General features: G+C 38.3%; 1 protein-coding gene across 1 annotated transcript in view; it reads right to left on the bottom strand.

Moving 5' to 3' along the window:
- Positions 1 to 25,184, bottom strand: part of CMC1 (C-X9-C motif containing 1) — an 87,790-nt gene that overhangs the window by 37,927 nt on the left and 24,679 nt on the right. The window contains exon 5 of the mRNA XM_040481108.1: positions 20,760 to 20,849. Within this exon, the coding sequence (XP_040337042.1) occupies positions 20,760 to 20,849 (90 nt within the window). The remainder of the gene's footprint in view (positions 1 to 20,759; positions 20,850 to 25,184) is intronic.

Here is a 25,184-nt window from a genome sequence, read left to right on the forward strand (position 1 = left end):
GGCAAAGAAACCGGCCCTTGCACCTGGGAGCTCATGCAGGAAAGACTAACTCCCATGTTTGGTTTTAAAAGCCAAAGGGGGGACGCCTGGGTGGTGCAGTCGGTTGAGCGTCCGACTTCAGCCAGGTCACGATCTCGCGGTCCGTGAGTTCGAGCCCCGCGTCGGGCTCTGGGCTGATGGCTCAGAGCCTGGAGCCTGTTTCCGATTCTGTGTCTCCCTCTCTCTCTGCCCCTCCCCGCTTCATGCTCTGTCTCTCTCTGTCCCCCGCCCCAAAAAAAAAAAAAAAAAAAAGCCAAAGGGGCTAAATTCGGTGAGTTTATTAAAAAAAAAAAAAAGTGGGACTTGAAGCCTGGAGCTTTAGAAATCAGCTGACTCAGCACGGGGCAAGCCTGGAGGGAGAGTGATAGGTGGGTCACTGCCCTTCAAGGCAGGAATCAAGGGGGACCTACCTGAGGGGCTCAGTTGGCTAAGCATCTGACTCTTTGACTCCGATCAGGTCATGATCTCACAGTTCATGAGACTGAGCCCCCCACACTGTAGCACAGAGCCTGCTTGGGATTCTCTCTTCTCCCTTCTCTCTGCCCCATCCCCACTGTGGGCACACATACACCCTCTCTCTCTCTCAAAATAAATAAGTAAACGTTTAAAAAACCTGCTTATCCTTGTGATATTGTGACTCATGATAAAAAAAATACTTAAAAAAAAAAGAAAAAGAAAAGAAACAGCAGCCTGAGCAGAGAAGCAACATAAAAAGTTCAGTTTACAAACAATGGTGGCAAACAGGAGACAGATCTATTAATACTGACTTCAGGGGGGTGGGGGTAGGCAGGGACTCCTCCTAAAATGAGGGAGCTGGCAGGCACCATTCCTCCCCCCACTCGCCAGCATAAATACAGGGGCATGTACGGGAGGCAGGGCTGCAGGCACCTGCTACCTAGACCGCTAGCAGTGTGCCACGCCCCCCAGGCTCTCCTGAGGACTTGCCCACTCAAAGCCCGCTAGCATTGGTCCTGGGCTCAGGACAAATTTTGTTGGCATATGTGTACCACATCCACCACCAGATGCATAGCTACTGCTGCCCACAGCACCCAAACACGCACCCCCAGCTACCAAAGCACATTGGGCCCAGCCATAGCCAGCCATCATCTCATGCCCCACCTAGCCTCACACCAAGGGCAGCAACATTTTTGTAGATCAGGCACAGGACTAGTGGTCCAGAGCAAATTTTACTAACACCACCATCCAGTTGTCAAATACCCCAGCAGGCACACCCCCTAAGAGCTTGCCTGCCTGGGTCCCACTAAAAACATTGAGAGCAAGCATAGCCCACACAGGCAACGACCTTCTGCCTCCATTCGTTCCACTGAAAGAAAAAGTGACTACAACAGCAGGGCGTAAGCAATACACATAGGGTATTTTCCTGAAGTGCCAGGTTCTGCAGAACAGGGGACACTGCACTGCAAGGCACCCAAGGATCTCTTCCGCACAAAGTCACTACATTCAACATAGAAAGACACAGCTGACTTTCTTAACAGAGAAACAAATACAAAGAGGCAGGCAAAATGAGACAGAGAAATTTATCCCAAATAAAAGAACATGACAAGGCCACAGCCAGAGATCTAAGCAAGACAGATACAAGTAACATGCCTAATAGAGAATTTAAAGCAATGATCATAAGGATACTCACTGGACTTGAGAAAAAAAATGGAAGATAAGAGTGAGACCCTTAACACAGTGATAAGGAACAATACAGCAGAGATAAAGGGCTCAATAAATGAAATGAGAAAGATGCTTGCTAGCCTGGAAAGTAAGATGGAAAAAGCAGAGAAACAAATTAGTCACCTAGAAGACAGAGTAATGGACATTAACCAAACTGAACAAAAGAGAGGAAAAAGAATTATGCAAAATGTGACTAGACTTGGGGAATTCAGGGATTCCATCGAACAGAATAATACTCAGATTATAGGAGTGCCAGGGAAGAAGAGAGAAAAGAGGGCAGAACATTTATTTGAAGAAATAACAGGTAGAAACTTTCCTAATGTGGGGAAAGAATCAGATATCCAGTTCCAGGAAGCACAGAGAACGCCCATCAAAATCAACAAAAGCAGATCTGTATCAGGACATATTATCATTAAATTGACAAAATATAGTAATAAAGAAAAAATTTTTAGAGCATCAAGACAAAAGAAAAACACTAACTTTTAAGGGAAAACCCATAAGGCTAGCAGATTTTTCGACAGAAACTTTGCAAGCTAGAGGGAGTCGCATAATATATTCAAAGTGCTGAATGAGAAAACTCTATAGCCAAGTAACTATGCCGCAAGGCTATCATTCAAAATAGGAGAGGAAAAGTTTCCCAGACACACAAAAACTAAAGGAGTTCATGACCACTAAGCCAGCCCTGCAAGAAATATGAAAGGGACTCTGTAAATGGAAAGGAGAGATCAAAAATGAACATAAAGGTAGGAAACACAAAAGCAGTAAAAATGAATATTTCTGTAAAAAATCAAACATTCACAAAAACAGAATATAAAATATAATAACATATGCCTAAAATGTGGGGAAAAGAGAAAAGAATGGGTTCAAAGTGAAATGACCATCAACTTGATACAGACTGCTGTAGAAGAGGTTATATACAAACCTAATGGTAACCACATATCAAAAACCACTAATAAACATGCAAAGAATAAAGAGAAAGAAATCCAAATATATCACTAAAGCAAATCAGCAAAACATGAGAGAAAAACAAGAAAGGATCAGAGAAAATCTTCAGAAACAACCACAAGTTAGATAATAAAATGACAATAAACACATATCTATCCAAAATTGCTTTGAATGTAAATAAATGTTCCAATCAAAAGGCATAGGGTGTCATATTGGATACAAAAACAAGACCCATCTGAATGCTGCCTACAAGAGACTCATTTCAGACCTAAAGACACCTGCCGATTAAAAGTGAAGGGACAGATAAACATCTAGCATGCAAATGGATGTCAAAAGAAAGCCAGGGTAGCAATACTTATATTGGACAAAATAGACTTTAAAACAAAGACTGTAACAAAAGACAAAAGAAGGACACTTTATAATAATAAAGAGGACAATCCAACAAGAAAATATAATTGTAAATATGTGTGCGCCCAACACAGAAGCACCCAAATACATAAAACAGTTAATAAACATAAAAGAAAGTATCGATAATAATATAATAAGAGTAGGGGACTTGAACACCCACTTATATTAATGGACAGATCAACTAAACATAGTATCAACCAGGAATACCAATAAGGTGAATGACACAATGGAACACATGGATTTAACAGATATATTCAGAACATTCCATCCTAAAACAATGTAATATACATTCTTTCCAAGTGCACGTTGGACATCTTCCAAAACAGACCACATATTAGTCCACAAAACAAATCTCAACAAATTCGAGTCCACAAAACAAAAACAAACAAATGATATGTGGTTACCATTCTCAACAAATTCGAGAAACTCAAAATCAAACCATGCATCTTTTTTGAGCACAATGCTATGAAACTAAAAGTCAACCGCAAGAAAAAGTCTGGAAAGACCACAAATACATAGAGGTTAAATAACATGCTACTAAACAATGAATGTATCAACCAGGAAATAAAGAAAGTACATGTAAGCAAATGAAAACAGAACAGTCCAAAACTGTTGGGATGCTGCAAAAGCAGCTCTAAGAGGGAAATTTATAGCAATAAAGGCCTACACCAAGAAGCAAGAAATATCTCAAATAAACAACCTAACCTTACACCCGAAGGAGCTAGAAAATAAACAAAACCTAAGACCAGAAGAAGAAAGGAAATAATAAAGATTAGAGCAGAAATAAATGATACACAAATTTAAAAAAATAGAACAGATCAATGAAACCAGGAGCTGTTTCTTCAAAAAAAACCCAAATCAATAAAACTGATAAACCTCTAACCAGACTTATTAAGAAAAACAGAGAAAAGGACTCAAATACATAAAATTATAAATGATTTTGTATTTGTAGACACAGAAATACAAACATTTGTAAGAGAATATTGTGAAAACGCATATGCCAACAAATTGGACTACTTAGAAGAAATGGATAAATTCCTGGAAACATATAAACTACCAAAAATGAAACCAAAAGAAGTAGAAAATTTGAACAGACCAATAATCAGCAAAGAAACTGAATCACTAATCAAAAAACTCCGAACACACAAAAGCCCAGTACCAGATGGCTTCACAGGCAAATTCTACCAAACATTTAAAGAAGAGTTAAAATCCATTCTTCTCAAAGTATTACAAAATATAGAAAAGAAAGGAAAACTTCAAAATTCATTCTACAAGGCCAGTATTATCCTGATACCAAAACCAAAGACACCACTGAAAAAGAGAACTACAGGCCGATATCCCTGATGAACATAGATGCAAAAATTCTCAATAAAATACTAGCAAACTGAATCCAACTATACATTAAAAATATTCACCATGATGAAGTGGGATTTATTCCTGCGTTGCAAGGGTGGTTCTATATTTGCAAATCAATCAACAGGGTACATCACACCAATAAAAGAAAGAATAAGAACCATATGATCATTTCAATAGAGCAGAAAAAGATTTGACAAAGGACAATATCCAATCATGACAAAAAAAAAAACCACCCAACAAAATAGGCTTAGACTGAACATACTACACCATAATAATAGGTCATTTATGAAAAACGCACAGCTAACAACTTCAATGGAAAAAAAACTGAGAGCTTCTCCCCTAAGATCAGGAGCAGAACAAAGTCACCACTTCTATTTAACATAGTACTCCAAGTCCTAGCCACAGCAAACAGACAACAAAATAAGGGCATCCAAATCCGTTAGAAGTAAAACTTCCACTATTTGCAGATCACATGGTACCTTATAGAGAAAACCCACCACACTCCACCAAAAAACTGCCAGAACTGATCAACAAATTCGGTAAAATCACAGGACACAAAATCAACGTACAGAAATCTCTAGCATTTCTATATATCAATAAAGCAGCAGAAAGGGTACAATTATTATTGTACCCAATAATAATTAGGAATAATCTTAACCAAAGAGGTGAAAGATCTTTACTCTGAACACTAAAAACTGATGAAAGAAACGGAAAAGAACACAAAGAAATGGAGAAATATTCCATGCTCATGGATTGGAAGAACAAATATTGTTAAAATGTCTATACTACCCAAAACAATCTACGTATTTAATGCAATACCTATCAAAATACCAACTGCATTTTTCACAGAACTGGAACCAAGAATCCTAAAATTTGTAGAGTACCACAGAAGACCCCAAATAGTCAAAGCAATCTTGAGAAAGAAAAGAAAAGCTGGAGGCATCACAATTACAGACTTCAAGTTATATTACAAAGTGACACAAAAATGATACTGGCACAAAAACAGACATAGAGACCAAGAGAATAGAAAACCTAGAAATAAACCCACAACTATACAATCAATTAATCTTCGACAAAGCAGGATCCGTTGGAAAAAGGACAGTCTCTTCAACAAATGGTGTTTGGGAAAACTGGACAGCAACATGCAAGAGAATAAAGTGGACCATTTTCTTACACCATACACAAAAATAAATTAAAAAGGGGGCACCTGGTTGGCCCAGTCAGTTAATCACCTGACCTTTGCTTTTGGCTCAGGTTATGATCTCACTGGTCCAGTGGGTTAATTGTCCAACTCTTGCTTTTGGCTCAGGTTATGATCTCAGTGTCATGGGATGAATCGCTGCGTCAGGCTTCACACTGGGCACAGAGCCTGCTTAGGATTCTCCGCACCTCCCCCCCCCCCCACTCACTCTCTCTCTCTCTCTCTCTCTCTCTCTCTCTCAAAAATAAATTAATTCATTAATTAAACTCAAAATGGATTAAAGACCTAAATGTGAAACCTGAAATCATAAAAATCCTAGAAAAGAACACAGGCAGTAGTAACCTCTTTGACATTGGCCATAGCAACTGTCTTCTAGATAAGTCTCCTGAGACAAGGGAAACAAAAGCAAAAATGAACTATTGGGACTACATCAAAAAAAGTTTCAGCACAGTGATGGAAACAATCCATAAAACTAAGACAACCTACTGAATCAGAAACGATACTCACAAAAGACATATCCGCTAAGGGTTAGTATCTAAAATATATAAAGAACTTATAAAGCTCAACATCTAAACACCAAATAATCCAATTTAGAAATGGACCAAAGACATGTACAAAACATCTCTCCAGAGAAGACATCCAGATGGCCAACGGACACATAAAAAGATGTTCATCATCACTTACCGTCTGGAAAATGCAAATCAAAACTATAATGAGATATCATCTCACATCTGTCAGAACAGCTAAAATAAAAAAACACAAGAAACAACAGGTGTTGGTGAGGATATGGAGAAAAAGAAACACTTATGCGCTGTTGGTGGGAATGCAAACTGGTGCAGCCACTGTGGAAAACACTATGAAATTCCTCAAAAACTTAAAAACAGAACAACCTTATGATCCAGCAATTGCACTACTGGGAATTTACCCAAAGAACACACACACACACACACACACACACACACACACACACACACACACAAAAATTTCAAAGGGATACAAACACCCCTTTGTTTACTGCAGCATTGTTTGCAACAGGGGAACTATGGAAGCAGCCCAAGTGTCTGTGGATTGACGAATTGAAAAAGATGTGATATATACAATGGAATATTATTCAGTCATAAAAAAGAATGAAATCTTGCCATTTGCAATGACATGGAAGGAGTTAGAGAGTATTATGCTAACTGAAATAAGTCAGCCAGAGAATGACAAATACCATATGGTTTCACACATATGTGTAATTAAAAAAAACAAAACCAATGAGCAAAGGTGGGGGTGGGGAGAGAGACAAACCAAGAATCAGACTCTTAACTAAAGAGAACAAACTGTTACCAGAGGGGAGGTTGGTGGGGATAGGTTCAGTAGGTGATGGGGATTAAGGAGCTCACTTGTCATGTACTGGCTGGTATATGGAAGTGTGAGTAACTCCACCATACACCTGAAAATAATATAACACTGTATGTTAACTAACTGGAATTAAAATAAAAACTTGAAAGAAAAAAAAATCCATTAACCCTTTTCATGACACTGTGCTGATCTGTATTCCTAGCCAGTAGCGTAAATACCTGCTTCTCCAAAACCTCAACATTATACACTACATGTGTTTTCTTACCCACAGATACTTTTATCATGGACAGGATTAGAATTCTATACTTGTTTACTTTTTTCTTATTAGAAAACATTTATAAACAAGGAAATAAATCTTTCTTTAAAAATGTTTTTAGGGGCGCCTGGGTGGCGCAGTCGGTTAAGCGTCCGACTTCAGCCAGGTCACGATCTCGCGGTCCGTGAGTTCGAGCCCCGCGTCGGGCTCTGGGCTGATGGCTCAGAGCCTGGAGCCTGTTTCCGATTCTGTGTCTCCCTCTCTCTCTGCCCCTCCCCCGTTCATGCTCTGTCTCTCTCTGTCCCAAAAATAAATAAACGTTGAAAAAAAAAATGTTTTTAATGTTTATTTTTGAGAGAGAGACAGAGAGAGAGAGACAGAGAGTAAGCAGGGGAGGGGCAGAGAGAGAGGGAGACACAGAATCTGAAGCAGGCTCCAGGCTCTGAGCTGGCAGCACAGAGCCTGACGTGGGGCCTGAACCCATGAACCATGACCTGGGCTGAAGTCGTTCACTGACTGAGCCACCCAGGCGCCCCAAGGAAATAAATCTTAAGTATAGAACTCAATGAAACAAAGAATATACCTTCGCATCACAAACCAACAAAATACAGAACATTAAAAATCACTCCAGTAAGTTCCTTCAAAGTTCCTTCCCAATCAGTCCCACTCCTACCTAATGGTGCAGTTTGGATTAGTTTAGCCTATCCTAGAACACAGTATCAATGGTGTCTATTCTAGAACATATTTTTAAAAGTATGTGCTTTTATACTTTTTTTATATTTCACTCAGAATAATAGCTTTGAGATTCATCTGTGTAGTATATAATAATAGTTTGTTCAACTGTATTGCTGAACAGCATTCCATTGTGTATGCCACAACTGGACTATCCTTTCTCCTTTTAAGAAATACTTGGCTATTTTCCATTTTTGGCACTTGTAAATAAACCACCATAAGTATTATTATACAGAAATGAAAACTTACGTTGAAATGATTCGTTTCTCCTGAGTAAAGCTGCTGGGTCATTGTGGGCAGGAATGTGGTTAGTATTTTCAGTGTTTTAACTGTAGCTATTATGCTGAGTATGCAATTCCCATTATATAAAGGTCCTTAGTATACCGTTCTGCAGATCACTGAGATTCCATTCATCTTTTTAAGTCATTTTTTGTTTATTATTTAAAAATTTTTTTAAATGCTTATTTATATTTTTGAGAGAGAAACAAAAGAGTGCAAATGAGGTAGGGGCAGAGGGAGAAAGAGGGAGACACAGAATCCGAAGCAGGCTCCAGGCTCTGAGCTGTTAGTTAGCACAGAGCCCAACACGGAGCTCAAACCCACAAACTGTGAGATCATAACCCGAGCCGAAGTCAGATGCTTAACTGATTGAGCTACCCAGGCATCCCTATTTTTTTTTTAATGTTTATTTAACTTGAGAGTGAGAGAGAGAAAAAGAGAGAGAGGGAGGAAGGGAGAGAGAGAGAGAGAGAGAGTGTGTGTGGGATGGGCAAAGAGAGAGGGAGAACGAAAGTTCTGAGCAGGCTCCACACTGTCAGTGCAGAGCCTGATGCAGGGCTCAAACTCACTGGGAGATCAATGACCTGAGCCGAAATCAGGAGTCAGCTGCTTAACCAACTGAGCCACCCAGGCATCTCTCCTCTTTTCCTTGCCTTTTGTATTTCAGTTGATCTATCTTTAGAGTCATAATTCCTGCCATTTCCATTCTGAAGTTCTTACATCAGACACTGTATTTTTCAGTTGTAAAATGTTGATTTGGGCCTTTTTTTATTATTATTTTGAATTCTCTGTTAAGATTTACTCTTTTTATTCATTGCAAGTATACTTTCCTTTACATTCTTAAGCAATTCCAATAACTGATTTAACATTCTTCTCTGATTCCAACTTCTTAGTTATCTTCAAGTTAGCCTCTGTTGATTGCTTTTGAGAATATATCATGTTTTCTTGTTTCTGTGCACATGGAATAATTTGGCATTCTATCATGTATGTAAAATGTTTGGATTGTTTTCTTTTTAATTTTTTGTTTACACTTATTTCTTTTTGAGAGACAGAGCACAAGTGGGGGAGGGGTTGAGAGAGAAGGAGACACAGAATCCAAAGCAGGCTCCAGGCTCTGAGCAAACTGTCAGCACAGAGCCCGAGGAGAGCTCAAACCCACGAACTGTGAGATCATGACCTGAGTGGAAAATCACTCAATTGACTGAGCCACCCAGGTGTCCTAGATTCTGTTCCTTTTTGGGGGAAAAAAATTTTTTTTTTCCTTTTTCATTTAAACAGTCAATTTTATTTGCTGATCTCAAACTGTGGAACCTGAAGTCCCCTGCAAGGTAAAGTGGTTCTTTACCCTTAACCGAGTGGCTTGGAATTTGCTCCACATGTAATTTAAGATTGAGCCAGAGACATACACAGAGTTTATACACCATGAGGCTCACCTTCTCTAGCTCTCAACTTGCTGGGATTTATCCCTTCCCCTCCTCTTACACCATCACGCACAAATACCAAGTTTTCTAAGTAGTTACACCAAACCCTGTTTTTGATCCTTCAGACCAGTAAGACTAGAGGGTTTTAGTTTGTTTGCTTATTCGGTCAGAGTTGTAACCACCCTAGAGGGTGGAGACCCACCCGGTACTATTCCCTTCCTTCACTGTGATTCCTCTCCGATTTCCACTTGCTTTCTTGTCTACTCTCCAATGTCTTCATATAGTTGTTTTTATATTTCGTTCATAGTTTATAGTTGTTTTCTGCAGAAACACATGTGCAATAACAGCTACTAGGCCATGCCAGAAGCTAAACTTCTGTTACGGACTTTTAAATCATATCAAGTTTATAGGTTACATATAGTACTGTAGGGTGTGTTTTGCAATGCACTCACTGAAAGTAAAAGCAACTATTTTTCTTGTTTAATAATATGTAATTTGTCAGGGCACCTGAGTGGCTCAGTCAGTGAAGTGTCCAAGTTCGGCTTAGGTCATGATCTCGTGGTTTGTGGGTTTGAGCCCCGTGTCAGGCACCGTGCTGACAGTGTGGAGCCTGCTTGGGATTCTCTCTCTCTCCCTCTCTCTCTCTCTCTCTCTCTCTCTCTCTCTGCCCCTCCCTGACTCATGTTTTCTCTCTCAGAATAAACTTAAAAAATAATAATAAAATTTAATTTGTCCAAAAAAACCTTTTTGTGCTCTGCTTATTTTTTAAATTGGATGTTCACCAATTCCTTACAGGTAAGAAGTCTATAAATTAAGGATAGCAAACCTTTGTTACACATATTACAAATATATTTTCCTAATCTGTGAACTTTCTATTATGTTTGTAGTGTATGAACATAAAAAGGTTTTATTTTTTATATTTAAAGTTTTGTATTATTAAATATAACATCTGATTCTTTAAAGTTTTTTTTTAAAAAACATTATGGAGAATTTTTTAAAAATCCATTCTATAAAAATAAAAATTACCTAGCATTCCTTCTTTTTACTCTCATACCCTTTTATGGCTGTTTTTTTTAAGCATCAGGTATACTTCCAGTCATCTGGAAGTCTGTTTAACATTTTCTGCTGAAATTGACATTATATACATTGTATGACCCAGAAATCCCATTTCTATGCTATAAATCATAGCACATCCATATAATGGTACTATATAGCAATGAAAATGAAGGAACCATTACTACTTACAAAAACATGGATGAATCTAACAATACAATATTGAGTAAACATAGCTAGACACCAAAGATCACACACTGTATGGTTCCATTTAAATCAAAACAAAGGCAAATTAATCTATGTAGTTCTCAGGCAAAATGTGGTTGATTTTAGCAAAGGAGAAAAGGGAGAGCGATTAAAAGAGGGCCCAAAGAAGGCTGGTTTCTGGTAATTTCTATTTCCTGACTTTAATTCTGGCTACACATATATGTTTACTAAATGTCACAATAATTCATCAAGCTACAAACTTGTTATTTGTGCATGCAAGATACAAAAAAGCTTATGTTTTCATTTTGAAGAATATGAAAAAGCTATGCAGAGGAAAAGAAACCTATTATCCACCTTCTTTATCCCATGTTTCCAGATACTTACTACATTTTGGATGTATTTTCTTTTCAACATATATTTATAATGGTATACGAATTATACCAGGTACATGATATTTTTTAAAATTTTAGAGACACAGAGAGAGAGAGATGGAGAGTGAGTGGGGGGGGGGGGCAGCAGAGGAAGGGGAAGGAGGGGGGGAGAGAAGGGGAGAGGGGGGGAGAGGGGGAGAATGTCAAGCAGGCTTCAAGTCCAGCGTGGAGCCTTGATGCAGGGCTCAATACCACAACCATGAAGTCATGACCTGATCCGAAATCAAGAGTTGGATGTTTAAATGACTGTGCCACCCAGGCACCTGATGCTGTTTTTGATTGATCCCCTTCATAGTATGCGAGGCAGCCACTTCCAACTGATTAAAGTCAGCATAAACTATATTTGCAATGTCTGACAATTAAATGGTATGTTAATTCCAGCACTAAGCTGGGAATTAAGATACCTGGATTCTAATATCAACTACGACATATTAACAACTCCTACGATACTGAATAGGTAACTTAATCTCTTCATTGTGGTAGGAGACCATAACCTCATATTCCCCTCAGTACTTAGCACCATTATTTTCCCCACTAGTACTGAAGCATAGTTTGTTAAATTAACAAATCAGCACAATTATGATTTGCTCTGGAAGGGAAGTGGTCTATGTGGAATCTTAAAGGAAAACCAAGAAGTAAAAACGTTAGCTTTTAATCTAGCATCATTCAAGTTAAAATTGTGTGCCAAATGTACACTAGGAGAACTTGCACTATTTACATAAAAATATTGGAAAAACACCAGAACCACCGCAGTTGGATAAACATTCTACTCCTTTGTTTCCCTTTAAAAGAATGATTAATTTTTACTACTGTTTAATACAATGGTTTCAAACTTACATGCCTAATAGACATCTCAAGAGTTAACCTGTCCAAAACTAAACTCTTAATATATCAATCACTAAAAACTGAACTAAAATAATAATATTTCTCTACACACATTCTTCCTCATCTCTGCTAACTACAATTTCATCCTTTTACTTGTTCAGGACAATAATAGGGAGTAGTTAGGTCTTTCCTTGTGGCCTCTTATCTTCAAATTATATCTTGGATGTGCTCATTCTATTTTTTAAGGTTTATTTGGAGAGAGAAAGAGCACACAAGTGGGGGAGGGGCAGAGAGAGGGAGGGAGAGAGAAAGAGAATCCCTAACAGGGTCTGTGCTGTCAGCACAGATCCCAAAGCAGGGCTTGATCTCATGAACCGTGAGATCATGACCTGAGCTGAAATCAAGAGTTGGACACTTAACTGACTGAGCCACCCAGGTGCCTGGGATGTGCAATCTCATCATCTCCACTGCTGCCACCCTTTTAATCCACCATCACTTGCCTCTTGGATTATCACAATCACATTCTTAAACTGGTGTTCCTGATTCTGCCCTTGTCCCTACTGCATTTATACTTAACAGAGCAGTTGCTATTAAACAGTAAATCAGACCCTGTCTCTCTCCACTGCTCTAAGCCATCTGAGTTTTCCATTTCTCTCCCTAGTACCTGTAAGTCCTTGGTACTTTATTCTGCCCCCAATCACCCTGCTGAACCCCTCACTTTTCCCTCTCCTTCTCACTCATTCCACCTCACCACAGTGATCTTTCAGGTGGTCCTCAAACATGCCACCTCTGTCTAGTCCTTCAATGTCTGCAAGTACTGTTCACATCACTCTTCCCAGAGATGCCTGCACATCTCACTCCGTCACCTGTCACAAATTTTGTGCAAACGTCCCTCAGTGAGACCTACGTTGCCCACCTACTAAAAACCGCTGCCCCATTCTAGCACTAGTGCTCCCCACGGCCCTCACTCAACTTTAGTTTTCTCCACATCACTTGTATTTACTTATAATAACCTACAATATTTATCTCCCTCCGTTGAAATGTAAGGTCCATAACGGTAAAAATTTTTGTCTGCTTTATTCACTGTTCACATAATGGTGGCTAGGAAATACTCACTAAACATTTTTGAATGACTTATGTTCCATATAACCCTCAGGTTCCATTCAACTGTTTAAAGGAACGTGAAAAGTCTGTTTTTGCTTATAAAAACATATTTTAGTGATACAATCATTGACTGACACTAAAATATTTGCAAACAGTATTATCAAATATAAACACATTGGAGAAACCAATATATTAAAATATGATCCCAGATAAACTTGTTTATGGACCTCAGATTAAAATTTCTGTATCTGTTTAATTGAATGGTACTCCAAAAATCTGAGTATAATTTCTCTTAAAGTGAAATATTTAAAATTCTTATAGCAGGGCGCCTGGGTGGCGCAGTCGGTTGGGCGTCCGACTTCAGCCAGGTCACGATCTCGTGGTCCGTGAGTTCGAGCCCCGCGTCAGGCTCTGGGCTGATGGCTCGGAGCCTGGAGCCTGTTTCCGATTCTGTGTCTCCCTCTCTCTCTGCCCCTCCCCCGTTCATGCTCTGTCTCTCTCTGTCCCAAAAATAAATAAAAACGTTGGGGAAAAAAAAAAAAAATTTAAAATTCTTATAGCAAAACCACTGAAAGGCAAGGTATAGGAAACCAGGAATATAATAAAAACTTGCTAATGAAGTAACGGCAGAATAGTTAGCTTATATTTTGTATTAATATTTATTCACTGTCATGATATTTCTAAGTTTCAAGTTATGTAATTCTTTGCTTTTGTGTTCAAATGTACACTTTTCACACTTAAACCTTCAAAAATAAGTTGCATAAATTAGTTGTTTAAAATATTAAATTCATCTGCCCCGACAAAATTCCCAGCTAATTCAGTCATTTAAAGATTTAGCATTTAAAGGTTTACCTTACTTCAAGGCTCCTGGGTGGCTCAGTTGGTTAAGTGTCCTACTCTTGGTTTCTCGGCTCAGGTAATGACCTCACGGTTTGTGGGATCAAGCCCCAAGATGGGCTCTGTGCTGACAGTGCAGAACCTTCTTGGGATTCTCTCTCTCCCTCTCTCTCTGTCCCTCCCCTGCTCTCACTCTCTCTAAAAATGAACATTTTTAAAAAAGATTTAACTTACTTCTAAAACAGACTGCACTTTTCTCTGTGAGAAGAAAACTAGCCAATTTATTCAAGACTATTTATGTACAATTATAATTTTATTACACAATTGCCTTGTTATTCAGAAACAAGACAGTCATAATAAGCCATTAAGTCCTACAATACAGGCATGAATTAACAAATGTAACTGAGAACCACTAAATCAATGAGTAACGACCGCTACATACTTTGCTCAGTGGTTTTAAAAACAATTCAGCAGTATTTGTCAGATATAGGTCTATTACATGCAGCGAATGTCATGACAGCAGGCCTGATAGGCATACACAGAAACTTATTGGCAATTAATTTGTATTACGTCCATGGCAGACAGGGGGGAAACACGGTGGGACTGGCGCTGCCATCCTCAGAAAAGCCTGTTTGTGCGGTTGGCCTTTAGCCGGTGCCTGACAACTTGGATTTTGGGAGTGTTCCCACCATTCCCTAATTGCTAAGAGTGGCTCACCGTGTCTAAACTGTTTGTGCAAACCATATGGTTTATGCTGAACACCTGCTTTCCTTCTGGGAGTCTGAAATTTTGGTAATGCTAACCAAAGGATGCCCATGTGACAAACTCCTCATAAAAACTCTGTTTCTAATGGGTTTCCCTGCTGGACAACATTTCACACATGCTGTCATAGTTCAACACTGGAGGAATTAAGCACATCCTGAGCGACTCTATTGGGGAGAGGACTCTTGGAAGCTTGAGCCTGGTTTCTTCCGAACCTCATCTCATGTGCCTTTTTCCTTTGCTGGTTTTGCTTGTGTCCTTTGCCTGTAATAAGTCTTAGCCATGAGTATGAGTATGTGATGAGTCCTGTGAGTCCTCTTAGCAAATCACCAAACCCAGCAGGGGTTGTGGAGATCCCTGCCACAGTTGCAGGTGCAGAGTTCTTCTCCGTAGAGCTGTACCTTAATGCTCTGTATTTCTATATATTTTTCTATATATTCTCTGTAGAGCTGTACCTTAGTGCTCTATATTTCTTAGAGTACATAGCATAACCTTATACGTAACAGATATGAATCATGTTTGGAGATTTTATATACTACCCTCCTAGTCTATCCAAAATAGCTGCATTTCCACTTCAGCGTTCGTCAACATTGGTGAACTACTAAATGGCAAAAATATATGTGGCAATAATAGCACCATTCAAACAAAGGAAAAGTTTTTGGCAGGTTCGAGTAACACAGTTGGATAGATTGATTACTTTGACCATCTGCAGTCTACAGCCCTCCAATTTGTTTTACGAATGTTTTGGTAGTTTTCTGCCTGTAGACATCCTAAAGAATATCCAAAGTATTCTTAATTTGATTTCATCGTCAGCTCACATTCTTTGGGATTCAGCAAAATGTGACATATTTAATTGCATGTGACTGACAGAAGTCAGGCAGTTTTTCAAGCTTCTGTGTTCACTACTGCTCTGGAATGTTTCAAAGAAGTGAACAATACATGCTTCCTTATGCTTTATATAATTTCTTTAGAAGTAACCCCACCTGGGGCACCTGGGTGGCTCAGAAGATTAAGTGTCCACCTCTTGATTCTGGCTCAGGTCAGAATCTCTCCGTTTGTGACTTTGAGCCCCACTCAGGGCTCTGCACTGACAGTGAGGAGCCTGCTTGGGATTCCTTCTCCCTCCCTCTCTCTGCCCCTCCCTCCCTCCCTCCCTCTCTCTCTCAAGAATGAATGGATGGATGAATGAATGAACATTAAAAAAAAAAAAAAACCAACAAAAACTAACCCAACCTCTTGGCCAGAAGATCAAAAAGACTGCAGCAGAAGACACTGATACAGAAGAAACATTAAAATAAGGTAAAAGAAGACCCAAAGGCTGAAAGGAGTTAGTGGGCAGGAGGATACACCTAGGTTAAAGACCGATCCAGGCCACCCCTGTACATCCCTGTACAGGCCACCCCAGTACATCCCAAGAGTACTTTCTTGGTCTTGAAGTGTCATAGCAATAACAACAAAAAAAGCGTTATTATATTTAAAGCAAAATTCATTATCAAACATGGAAACTTTATATCAAATGCCAACTATACAATTCAAAAAAAGCAACAAAACAATGAATTTTTACAAAACAGCAATTCAGGGACTCTACCTCTCATGGACTATTTCCAGAAGAGAAACTGTAACATTAGAATGCATACTTGACTAATATATACATATGATCTATAGTATATATATGACAAACTATATATTACATACAACATATATGACAAGTGATATTACTAACATAGAAAATAGAAATCATTAAATTACTAACATAGAAAATGTAAGTCATTAAATTAGCAAAGAGTCAAACACATGGAAAAAGTCACGGGGTGGAAGTAGCCTCCAGAGGTCATCAAAGCATCTTCCTTTTAAAACACCACACGTTGGTTAACTCCCAGATCCAAGAAAAGCAATGATTCTGCCATCACACTTGATGGAAGAGAATTTCTGTTTTGGCTTTTGGGAAGTGGGGATACTGGGAGACAGGACATTCTAGAATTTTCCTTAAGTTCCATTCCCAACATAGTCAGTGATTGTGCTAACGTCTACAAATGCACTTTGGTAATTTACGTCAGCAGCTCTATTCACCGTCAATATCACTGGCAAAAGAAGAATATTACGAAGTTTCATTTTCTACCCAAATCAGTTGATCACTTGCTTTTCTGGTGATACATGTCCTACCAACAGTTTATGATCTTGTCAAAGTTTATGTAATAACAAGATCAGGATTTTCAATTCTACATCTAATCTCTAGGTCAAGCTACCTTTACTCATCAAATCAAAGTGAAATTCCAAAAGAAAACGTGAGGAGTACTACTTTTCTTTTCAGAACACAAAAAAGCCTATTTTATAAAGACAAAGATTGTCATGTTGACACCAGTTTAACACAAACACTGCTTAACTGTCACCCAAAAGCTGAGATTTTTCTTGTTTCAGGTTATAGTTTTCACTATTTTGAAATCGTAAAGTTACTGCGACTTTATAGAAATCCACTGTAGAATAAGGATTATGTAATTGTAAATAAAAGTTAAATTTCAGAAGTATTAAGGTATGTAACAATGAAACATTCGAAATGCGATCTGCTACTTAAGACAAACTTTAATTCTGTTTAAACATAAGATGAAATGTGCAACTCAGACTAAATCAGTGTATAGTAAAAACCAATAGTGTATATATAGACAATGAAGGTATCATGGAAACTGGTTAAAAATTATAATGAAGAGAGAACTAGTAAGAATATAGCAACCTGGCTGAAATTGATATTCATTAGGGTACTCGTCACATCAATAGGGAGCATTTGGACTCTGTGGTCTTTATCAGTGTCCCAGCTGGTAATGGTTGAAGGTTAATGCCTTACCCCATTCTGTTCAATTTTCTATCCTAATTAGCCCTCCAAATCTATAGCTGTGAGCACCAAGTGTCTGTGCTCAAAAGAAACTAATTAATGCTAGCAAATTAGATCAAGTCCAAAGATCCAACAGCCAAACTCTTAGTTAAATGCTCCTTGTTAATAGGAAGTGTAGCTGTCAATAACTGCTGTTGGTGACTATAATGAGGCATCTTTCTTTCATTGAAAGTGATTTCATTTCTCTTTGTCCCTGGAAAAGCTGTTCCATTCCCTTCACAAACCTAAGTTGCTGGCAGTCTGACCCAATTCTTATGATCAGCTGGGTTGAAATGACATGCAAAAAAAATCAAACAGAAAAGCTTTCATACATAATCAGGTTTCAGGCACTTAGCAGAAAGTCAGATCACTTATTAAAATTCCTATATTTTTATCCAAGAACTATACAATTAGCACACATAATGCTTTTATATAAAATCCTATAAGTATTTAATAAAGCAAAGGCCGTAAACAGTAAATAAACTACAAGGGAAGTGTCCTGATTCTAAATTACATCTTATTGTTCAGTTCAAATGCAGCTGTTCTGCTACTACTTAAGCATATGATACAGTGTGTTCTTTACTAAATCACATGGTTAGGCAGGAAGAATACTAAAGATTATTGTTTATAAAATAATCAGTTTTAGATTCTCTAACTCTGTTTTGGACCACATGGCCTAAAAAAAAAAAAAATCAATATACGATTATCTATAAAATATTCAAATATTCAAAAACCAATAGTTAAAACATGTTCTCATAGAGACAAATGCATTGAGGTAACCCAAGCAGACCTCAAATTTTAAGATGCTTTCAGTCTTCTGAAGATTTTAAGCATATTTAAAAAAAACAAAAGCTTAACCAAGGCAATGCCTGAAAAACTTAACTTTTGATAAAGAAGTGATGAATCACTAAATTCTACACCTGAAACCAATTTTACCATATCTGTAAACTAGAATCTAAATATTTAAAAAGTGAAGAGTAAAAATTTTTCTGTAGCATTATGATAGTAGTTGTGCAACACAAACTAATAAATATTTTAAACTTATACTCTCTTTCCTTCATTTCAAAAACCAAACACACAGTTACATTGACTAAGAGTAAGCAAAGGCAGTTCTGAAACCCAAACTCTAATTATTCTGCATTTTCATCTGAACCATGTGAGTAAAACCTCAATCTATAATTGAATTAGCTAGGTTTATTTCATTCTAGATATCAGAGTAATGTGTTAAAAACACCATAAATATAGCTCATATTCATCACTTTGGACCAATTATCAGTAATGAGTAAATTTTCCTAGTAGTGACAAGTTAACCCTGTAACTTCATTACACGTTGTAAATTTTTTTCCTCCCTCACCTGAGTCAGGATATTTAGTTAGTTATTTTTTAAGTTCTGAGGCAAGTGGAGGATTACCTCTTGAGATGATCAGCATGACACCTGCCAATGCCAGCGTGGCACCAAACCCTGTCTGCAGGTGGCAATGGGTTAATTTCTCCTGACACCTGGGGGTGTGGGTGGAAGGGAGGTGCTCTGATTAAACAACTAATTCATGGTGAAAGCAAAGCTAGTATCGCAGAATGATACTATCAACTTATTGATAATATACTTATTTATGGATGGATTTAATTTAAATCTAATTTATGAATGGCTCTCAAACTGGAATAGGTCATAGGAAGTCATTTAAGAAACAGAAATGATCATCACACAAGGTCCGCTCTGAGAAATTACTCTTTCACTGCTCCCATCGATTCCAAAGGTCATTCTCAAAGAAGAAGGGCATCAAAGGGACAGAAATGTTCCCAGCATCCACACGTTGTTGACACAGTCCCGAAACACAGTTGACAGAGCCTGGCTCTCCTGTCGAGAAACTTGCTATGGAACTGCAGCCCATCGTCCTCACAAAGAATCACTCAGGTCCCTCAAGGAGGAAGAGACTACAGGGAAAAGTGGCTCCGCAGCTAGAAAAACAGTCTACATCAGCAGAACTTTGCTACTTCTTTTATTTATTTTTTTTTAATTTTTTTTTTAAGTGTTTATTTATTTTTGAGACAGAGAGAGACAGAATGCAAGTAGGGGAGGGGCAGAGAGAGAGGGAGTCACAGAATCCGAAACAGGCTCCAGGCTCTGAGCGGTCAGCACAGAGCCCGACGCGGGGCTCGAACTCACAGACTGTGAGATCATGACCTGAGCCGAAGTCGGACGCTCAACCGACTGAGCCACCCAGGCGCCCCTGGCTACTTCTTTTAGATGGCCATTCCATGAGGTAGAATTTCTTAAAAGGGCATTTCTGCAGTAATACTGCGTCTGCTTTTCTAATTACCCACCATTTGTGGTCTCATTTTTCACCTTCTGCTGCTCCGTTTACATTTTTTCACTAAATGTTATATATTAATCAACAATTAGCTCTAGATTTATAGAATACAGGAATAATTCACGTTAAGAAACATTTTCCGAAGAAACTATGTGCGTGTGGGTGCCTAGTGCATGCATTTACAGAAATAGCTTTCACTCGGAGATGTAAAATACAGAGAAGTAAAAATAAAACCAAAAACAAAAAAACCCGGCCTCATTGTAAGTACTACCGGGATTCCATTAACAATTCAATAATAGACAATGACCTCAAAGAAAATCATCTTAGAATATATATGTCTGTGTGAATACGTTGATGAAGAAAAAACAGGTACAAGTTACATCTGATGTTTCTTCTTTCCCTATCAAAATCACCAGAATAACTTGTTTCTCTAAAATACTCATACCAAGTTTTTCTCTACGTACAACTGTACTTCTGGGAAAAAAATATTTTTTCTTAGTAATTTGGGAGAATATTTTTAAATTGTAAATGAATTCAACACCGTCTGGAAGTTCTGAAAGCTGAAATATTGGTATCTCAGTGAAAGGGTGAGAAACAATTCATACATATTAATTCATTGACTATTTGACTCTAAGGCTAAGGATTAAATTCAGATCATATTATAAAAAATGTATTTGATCTTTATATGAATATTTGAATCTTACCTTGAACTTGTTCAGAACATCTCTCTCGGGCTTTCTCTCTCATTATTTTAGGGATCAAAACATCCTTTTCGACATGTCTGAGATGCTGCTCTGGAAAAAAAAAAAGATCTTTCTTTAATATAGTGAAGTTTCAATTAAATCACCAGTTTAGGGAAGAAATAAGCACTCTGGTTTATTCAAAATAAAAGCCTATACAAACATACTAAAAACTGACTCTTAAAACCTCATAAAATTGTGGCTATTTTCGTCACTAAAAATCATTCTAAATATTTCTTATACACAACAGAAAAAAATGTGGGACATAGACAGTGTCTTTCTAAAAATTTCTGCAAGCTATATTGTAACACTTTATTTGATAACATATTCCACGCAATCTTGTCAAAATTAAAGTCATAAACTAAAACAGTATAATTTTGCTTTTTAATACAATCCACAAAAAGAGAATTTTTATCAATAGTGAGATCCAAGGATAGATGAAGAGATCCAAGATTAAGAGACTCTCAACCTGGTAATAAGAGTAGCCTAAGAAACAAAGAACCGTCAGAAGAAGAAAAAGTAGAACTACATGTGCACATAAAAACAGCATGTGAGATTTCGTGCATTTTAAACAAAACCACCACAATTAGACTAAAATGGTAGACAGAATACCTGCTTCAGGGTCCTACCAGTGTCTTAAATTCATAGAGAGTCCTGAAAAATAAAAGCTACTCCGATGTAGCTTGGGCCGGTGTCGTCAGAAAAATCAAAATGATCAGGAATCTCTTTGAAAGACAAAAGGTAGATGAGATCAGATTAAAGGAGGTAATCATATACCCACAGGTTTTTCCGAGGGAAAAAAACTGATGCCAAAAGTAGGTACTGCTCCATGCACCGAAGCAGCAAACATGGGCAGCAAGAGACTTCCCTGAAGAAAACCAAAGCATAATCGGTTGAAATACCTCAGTAGGAGCAAATGGATCACCTCTTCTGCTGCCTCCAGACCCATGGGTAAAAGAAGTAAATACATGTATCTATCCCCAAAGGGTCAGAAAATTTCCCAGTATCTAGCGACACCTAGGAAGACCAGGAACCCCTCCACTTTCCCTGGTACTATGCGATTCCTAACAATCTCTGGATGCAGGCAGCTACGAACTGATAGAGAATCTGCAGACAGTGTAAAAGGGCATGTCAAAAAGCAAACAAAATCAACAATAAAACAGCCGAGGATCACCTAAATTTGATGGACAACACAGTGAAAGGGAGAAACCAACTGTAATGAATCAATAAGAATCCAAATCTTGAGAAGAGAGTAAAAAAAGAAAAAAGATTTTAGGGTAAGTAAATATACTGAGGTAAATAAACAGATGTGAGTCCTCAGACAGAAATGGATCAGAGATTACCTACGTGCACTTTGAAATGTCTGAAGCTCAAAAATCCGAAAAGCTTCAAAAGGGAGAAAACACTACCCTCACCGTGGAATGAGCATCAGATTTACATCATGTTTCACTGGCAAGCCATGGATGCATGAAGACAACGGAGAAGTAACCTCAAAGTTCTGAGAGTGCATTATTTTATAACCAAGAATCCCCAAACCAATTAAGAATGAAGTTCAGGTATGAAGGGACTGAAACATTTACCTCTCGCATACCCTACTGAAAAGAAGGGTATTGTTGTCTGATAAGCCACCAATCAAACATAGTGGTATAAAACAAACATTTTGTTATAGAGAGAGATCCTACAGGTTAGTAATTTGGAAAGGAAAAGCAGAACTGACTCACTCTGCCTCACAGTATCTGGGACCTCATCTAGGAAGAGTCAAATGACTGGTATTGACTTCAACAGCTGCAAAAGCTGAGTCTGGAAGACCTACTTCGAAGAGGACCTCTTTCTTCACTTGTGTATTTGACATTTGGGCTGAACTGGCTGACGAACAGGCCCAGTGAGGACTGTAAACTACAGCACCTACACAAGGCCTCTCCATTCGGTTTGGCTTGGCACAGTAACAGGTAGGTCAGGAGAGGTAGGAATGTGAAAAGGAATTGTCTAGAGAGTAAGTGTTTCAGGAAAACCAAGTGAAAGCTGTAGGTTTAACCTTTCTGACCCTGTGACAGAAGCCATGAAGCATCATTATCATTTCTACGGTAGGTACTACATTGATCGGGTCGCCAAGGACAGGCTATACCCAAGCACAGGGAAATTAGGTCGCCATTCTTTCTTGCAAGGCCACATTACAGAAGAGCATGAGGAATGCAAGATAATGTTGTGACCTTTTTTTTTTAATTGTGTTTTTTTTTAAGTCTGTATATTTTGAGAGAGAGAGAAAGAGGGAGAGAGAGGAGAAGGAGCGCAAGCGAGCACAGGACGGGGGCAGAGAGAGAGAATTCCAAGCAGGCTCTGCATTGTCCGTGCAGAGCCTGATGCAGGGCACAAACCCACAAACCACGAGATTAGAGATTATGACCTGAAGTTGGACACTTAACCAACTGAGCCACCCAAGCGCCCAATGTTGTGACCTTGGTAAAACAAAATCTGCCACAAGTAGTAAGAGAGAATATCCTCAGGTAAAATAAAAATGAACTCATGATGCACGAATGTAATATAAAACATGAATTTAAATTTATATGTTAAAACTACAAAGTATCTGAACCATATCATCAATTAATTTGACCCATTTATAGAATATTCCACTTAATAAGAGCTGAATATTAACCAAGATAAACCATAGTCTAGACCATGAAAAATATCTCAATAAATTAAAAGAATTCAAGTCCTACAAAGTATGTTCCCCGACACCAACGTAATTAAGTTAGAAATCAGTAACAGGAGGATGTCTGAATAATCTCCAAATATTTGGAAACCAAGTAACACACTTTAAAAATTTTTTTTAATGTTTATTTATTTTTGAGAGAGAGAGAGACAGAGCATGAGTGGGGGACGGAGAGAGAGAGAGAGGGAGACACAGAATCCAAAGCGGGCTCCGGGCTCTGAGCTGTCAGCACAGAGCCCTACACAGCACTCACACTCACTAATTGCAAGGTCACAACCTGAGCCAAAGTCAGACGGTCAGCTGACTGAGCCACCCAGGCGCTCCCTCCACCGCCAAATAACACACTTTTAAATAACCCATGCAGCTAAGAAGCAATCAAAAGGGAAATAAACTATTCTGAAATAAATGAAAGTGAAAATATATCATAATTTGTGTAAGACAGTTAAAACAGTACTGAGAGGAAAATCTGTAGCACTACAAGTCTACATTGGAAAAGAAGAATGGTCTTAAATCAACGACTTAAGCTTCCACCTTGAGAAACCAGAAAAAGAACAAACTAAACACAAAGCAAACAAAAGAAAATAAATAATAAAGATCAAAGCCAAAACAAATAAAATAGAAAATAAACAAAATGATACAGAAGAGCAATGAAACCAAAGCTGGTGCTTTGAGAAGATTATTAAAACTGATAAACCACTAGCCAAGAAAAGACAGCTATCACAAACATTAAAAATGACACACATTTTGGGGGCGCTTGGGTGGCTCAGTCGGTTGAGCATCTGACTCTCGATTTTGGCTCAGGTCATGATCTCATGGTCCGTGGGATCGAGCCCCATGTCAGGCTCTGCATTGACACTGTGGAGCCCGCTTGGGATTCTCTCTCTCCCCGTCTCTCGGCCCCTCCCCCACTTGCATGTGCACAGGAGCAGGCTCTCTCTCTTGAAATAAACTCTAAAACAATGATTTTTAAATGATAATGTACTCAAATAATCTTTAAATGTAAGCCAATAAAATTAACAGCACAAACAACCAAAGCTAACTCAAGAAGACATAGATAGAGAACCACTCCAGCCCTGTATCTATTAAAAAAAATGAATCAGGCCGTCTGGGTGGTTCAGCAACTTAAGCATCGGATTCTTGGTTTTAGCTCAGGTCATGATCTCACAGTTCATGGGTTCAAGCCCTGCGTTTGAATTTTATCCTGAGGAAAATGGTTAGATGCTACAAATTTTTAGGCAAGGAAAACCTTCTTTCATTTTCACTATGCTGACAGTGCAGAGCCTACTTGGATTTTTCTCTCCCACTCTCTCTCTCTCTGCCCCTCCCAGGCTTGCTCTTTCTCCCTCTCTCTTTCAATAAATAAACAAATAAACATTAAAAAAAAAAAAAAAAGGAAATTGAATCTGTAGTTAAAAGCCTTCTCCCCAAAAATAATTCCAGACATAGATAGCTGCACATGAATTTGACCAAACATTTAAAAAAGAAATAATACCAATTCCATACACTCTTAAAAAAATTGCTGAGGCCAGCATTATCCGGATACCAAAACCAGGCAAAGACATTAAAGAAATCTATAATATCCCATCATAAGCATAGATGTAAAAATCTTAAAAAAAAAAAAAAAAAGAGTGGCAATTTAAAATCCAATAGTATATAAAAGGATAATACTTCATGACTAA

Source organism: Herpailurus yagouaroundi, unplaced genomic scaffold, assembly GCF_014898765.1.
Source record: "Herpailurus yagouaroundi ecotype Mexico unplaced genomic scaffold, PumYag 159, whole genome shotgun sequence".
Taxonomy (NCBI): Eukaryota; Metazoa; Chordata; class Mammalia; order Carnivora; family Felidae; genus Herpailurus; species Herpailurus yagouaroundi.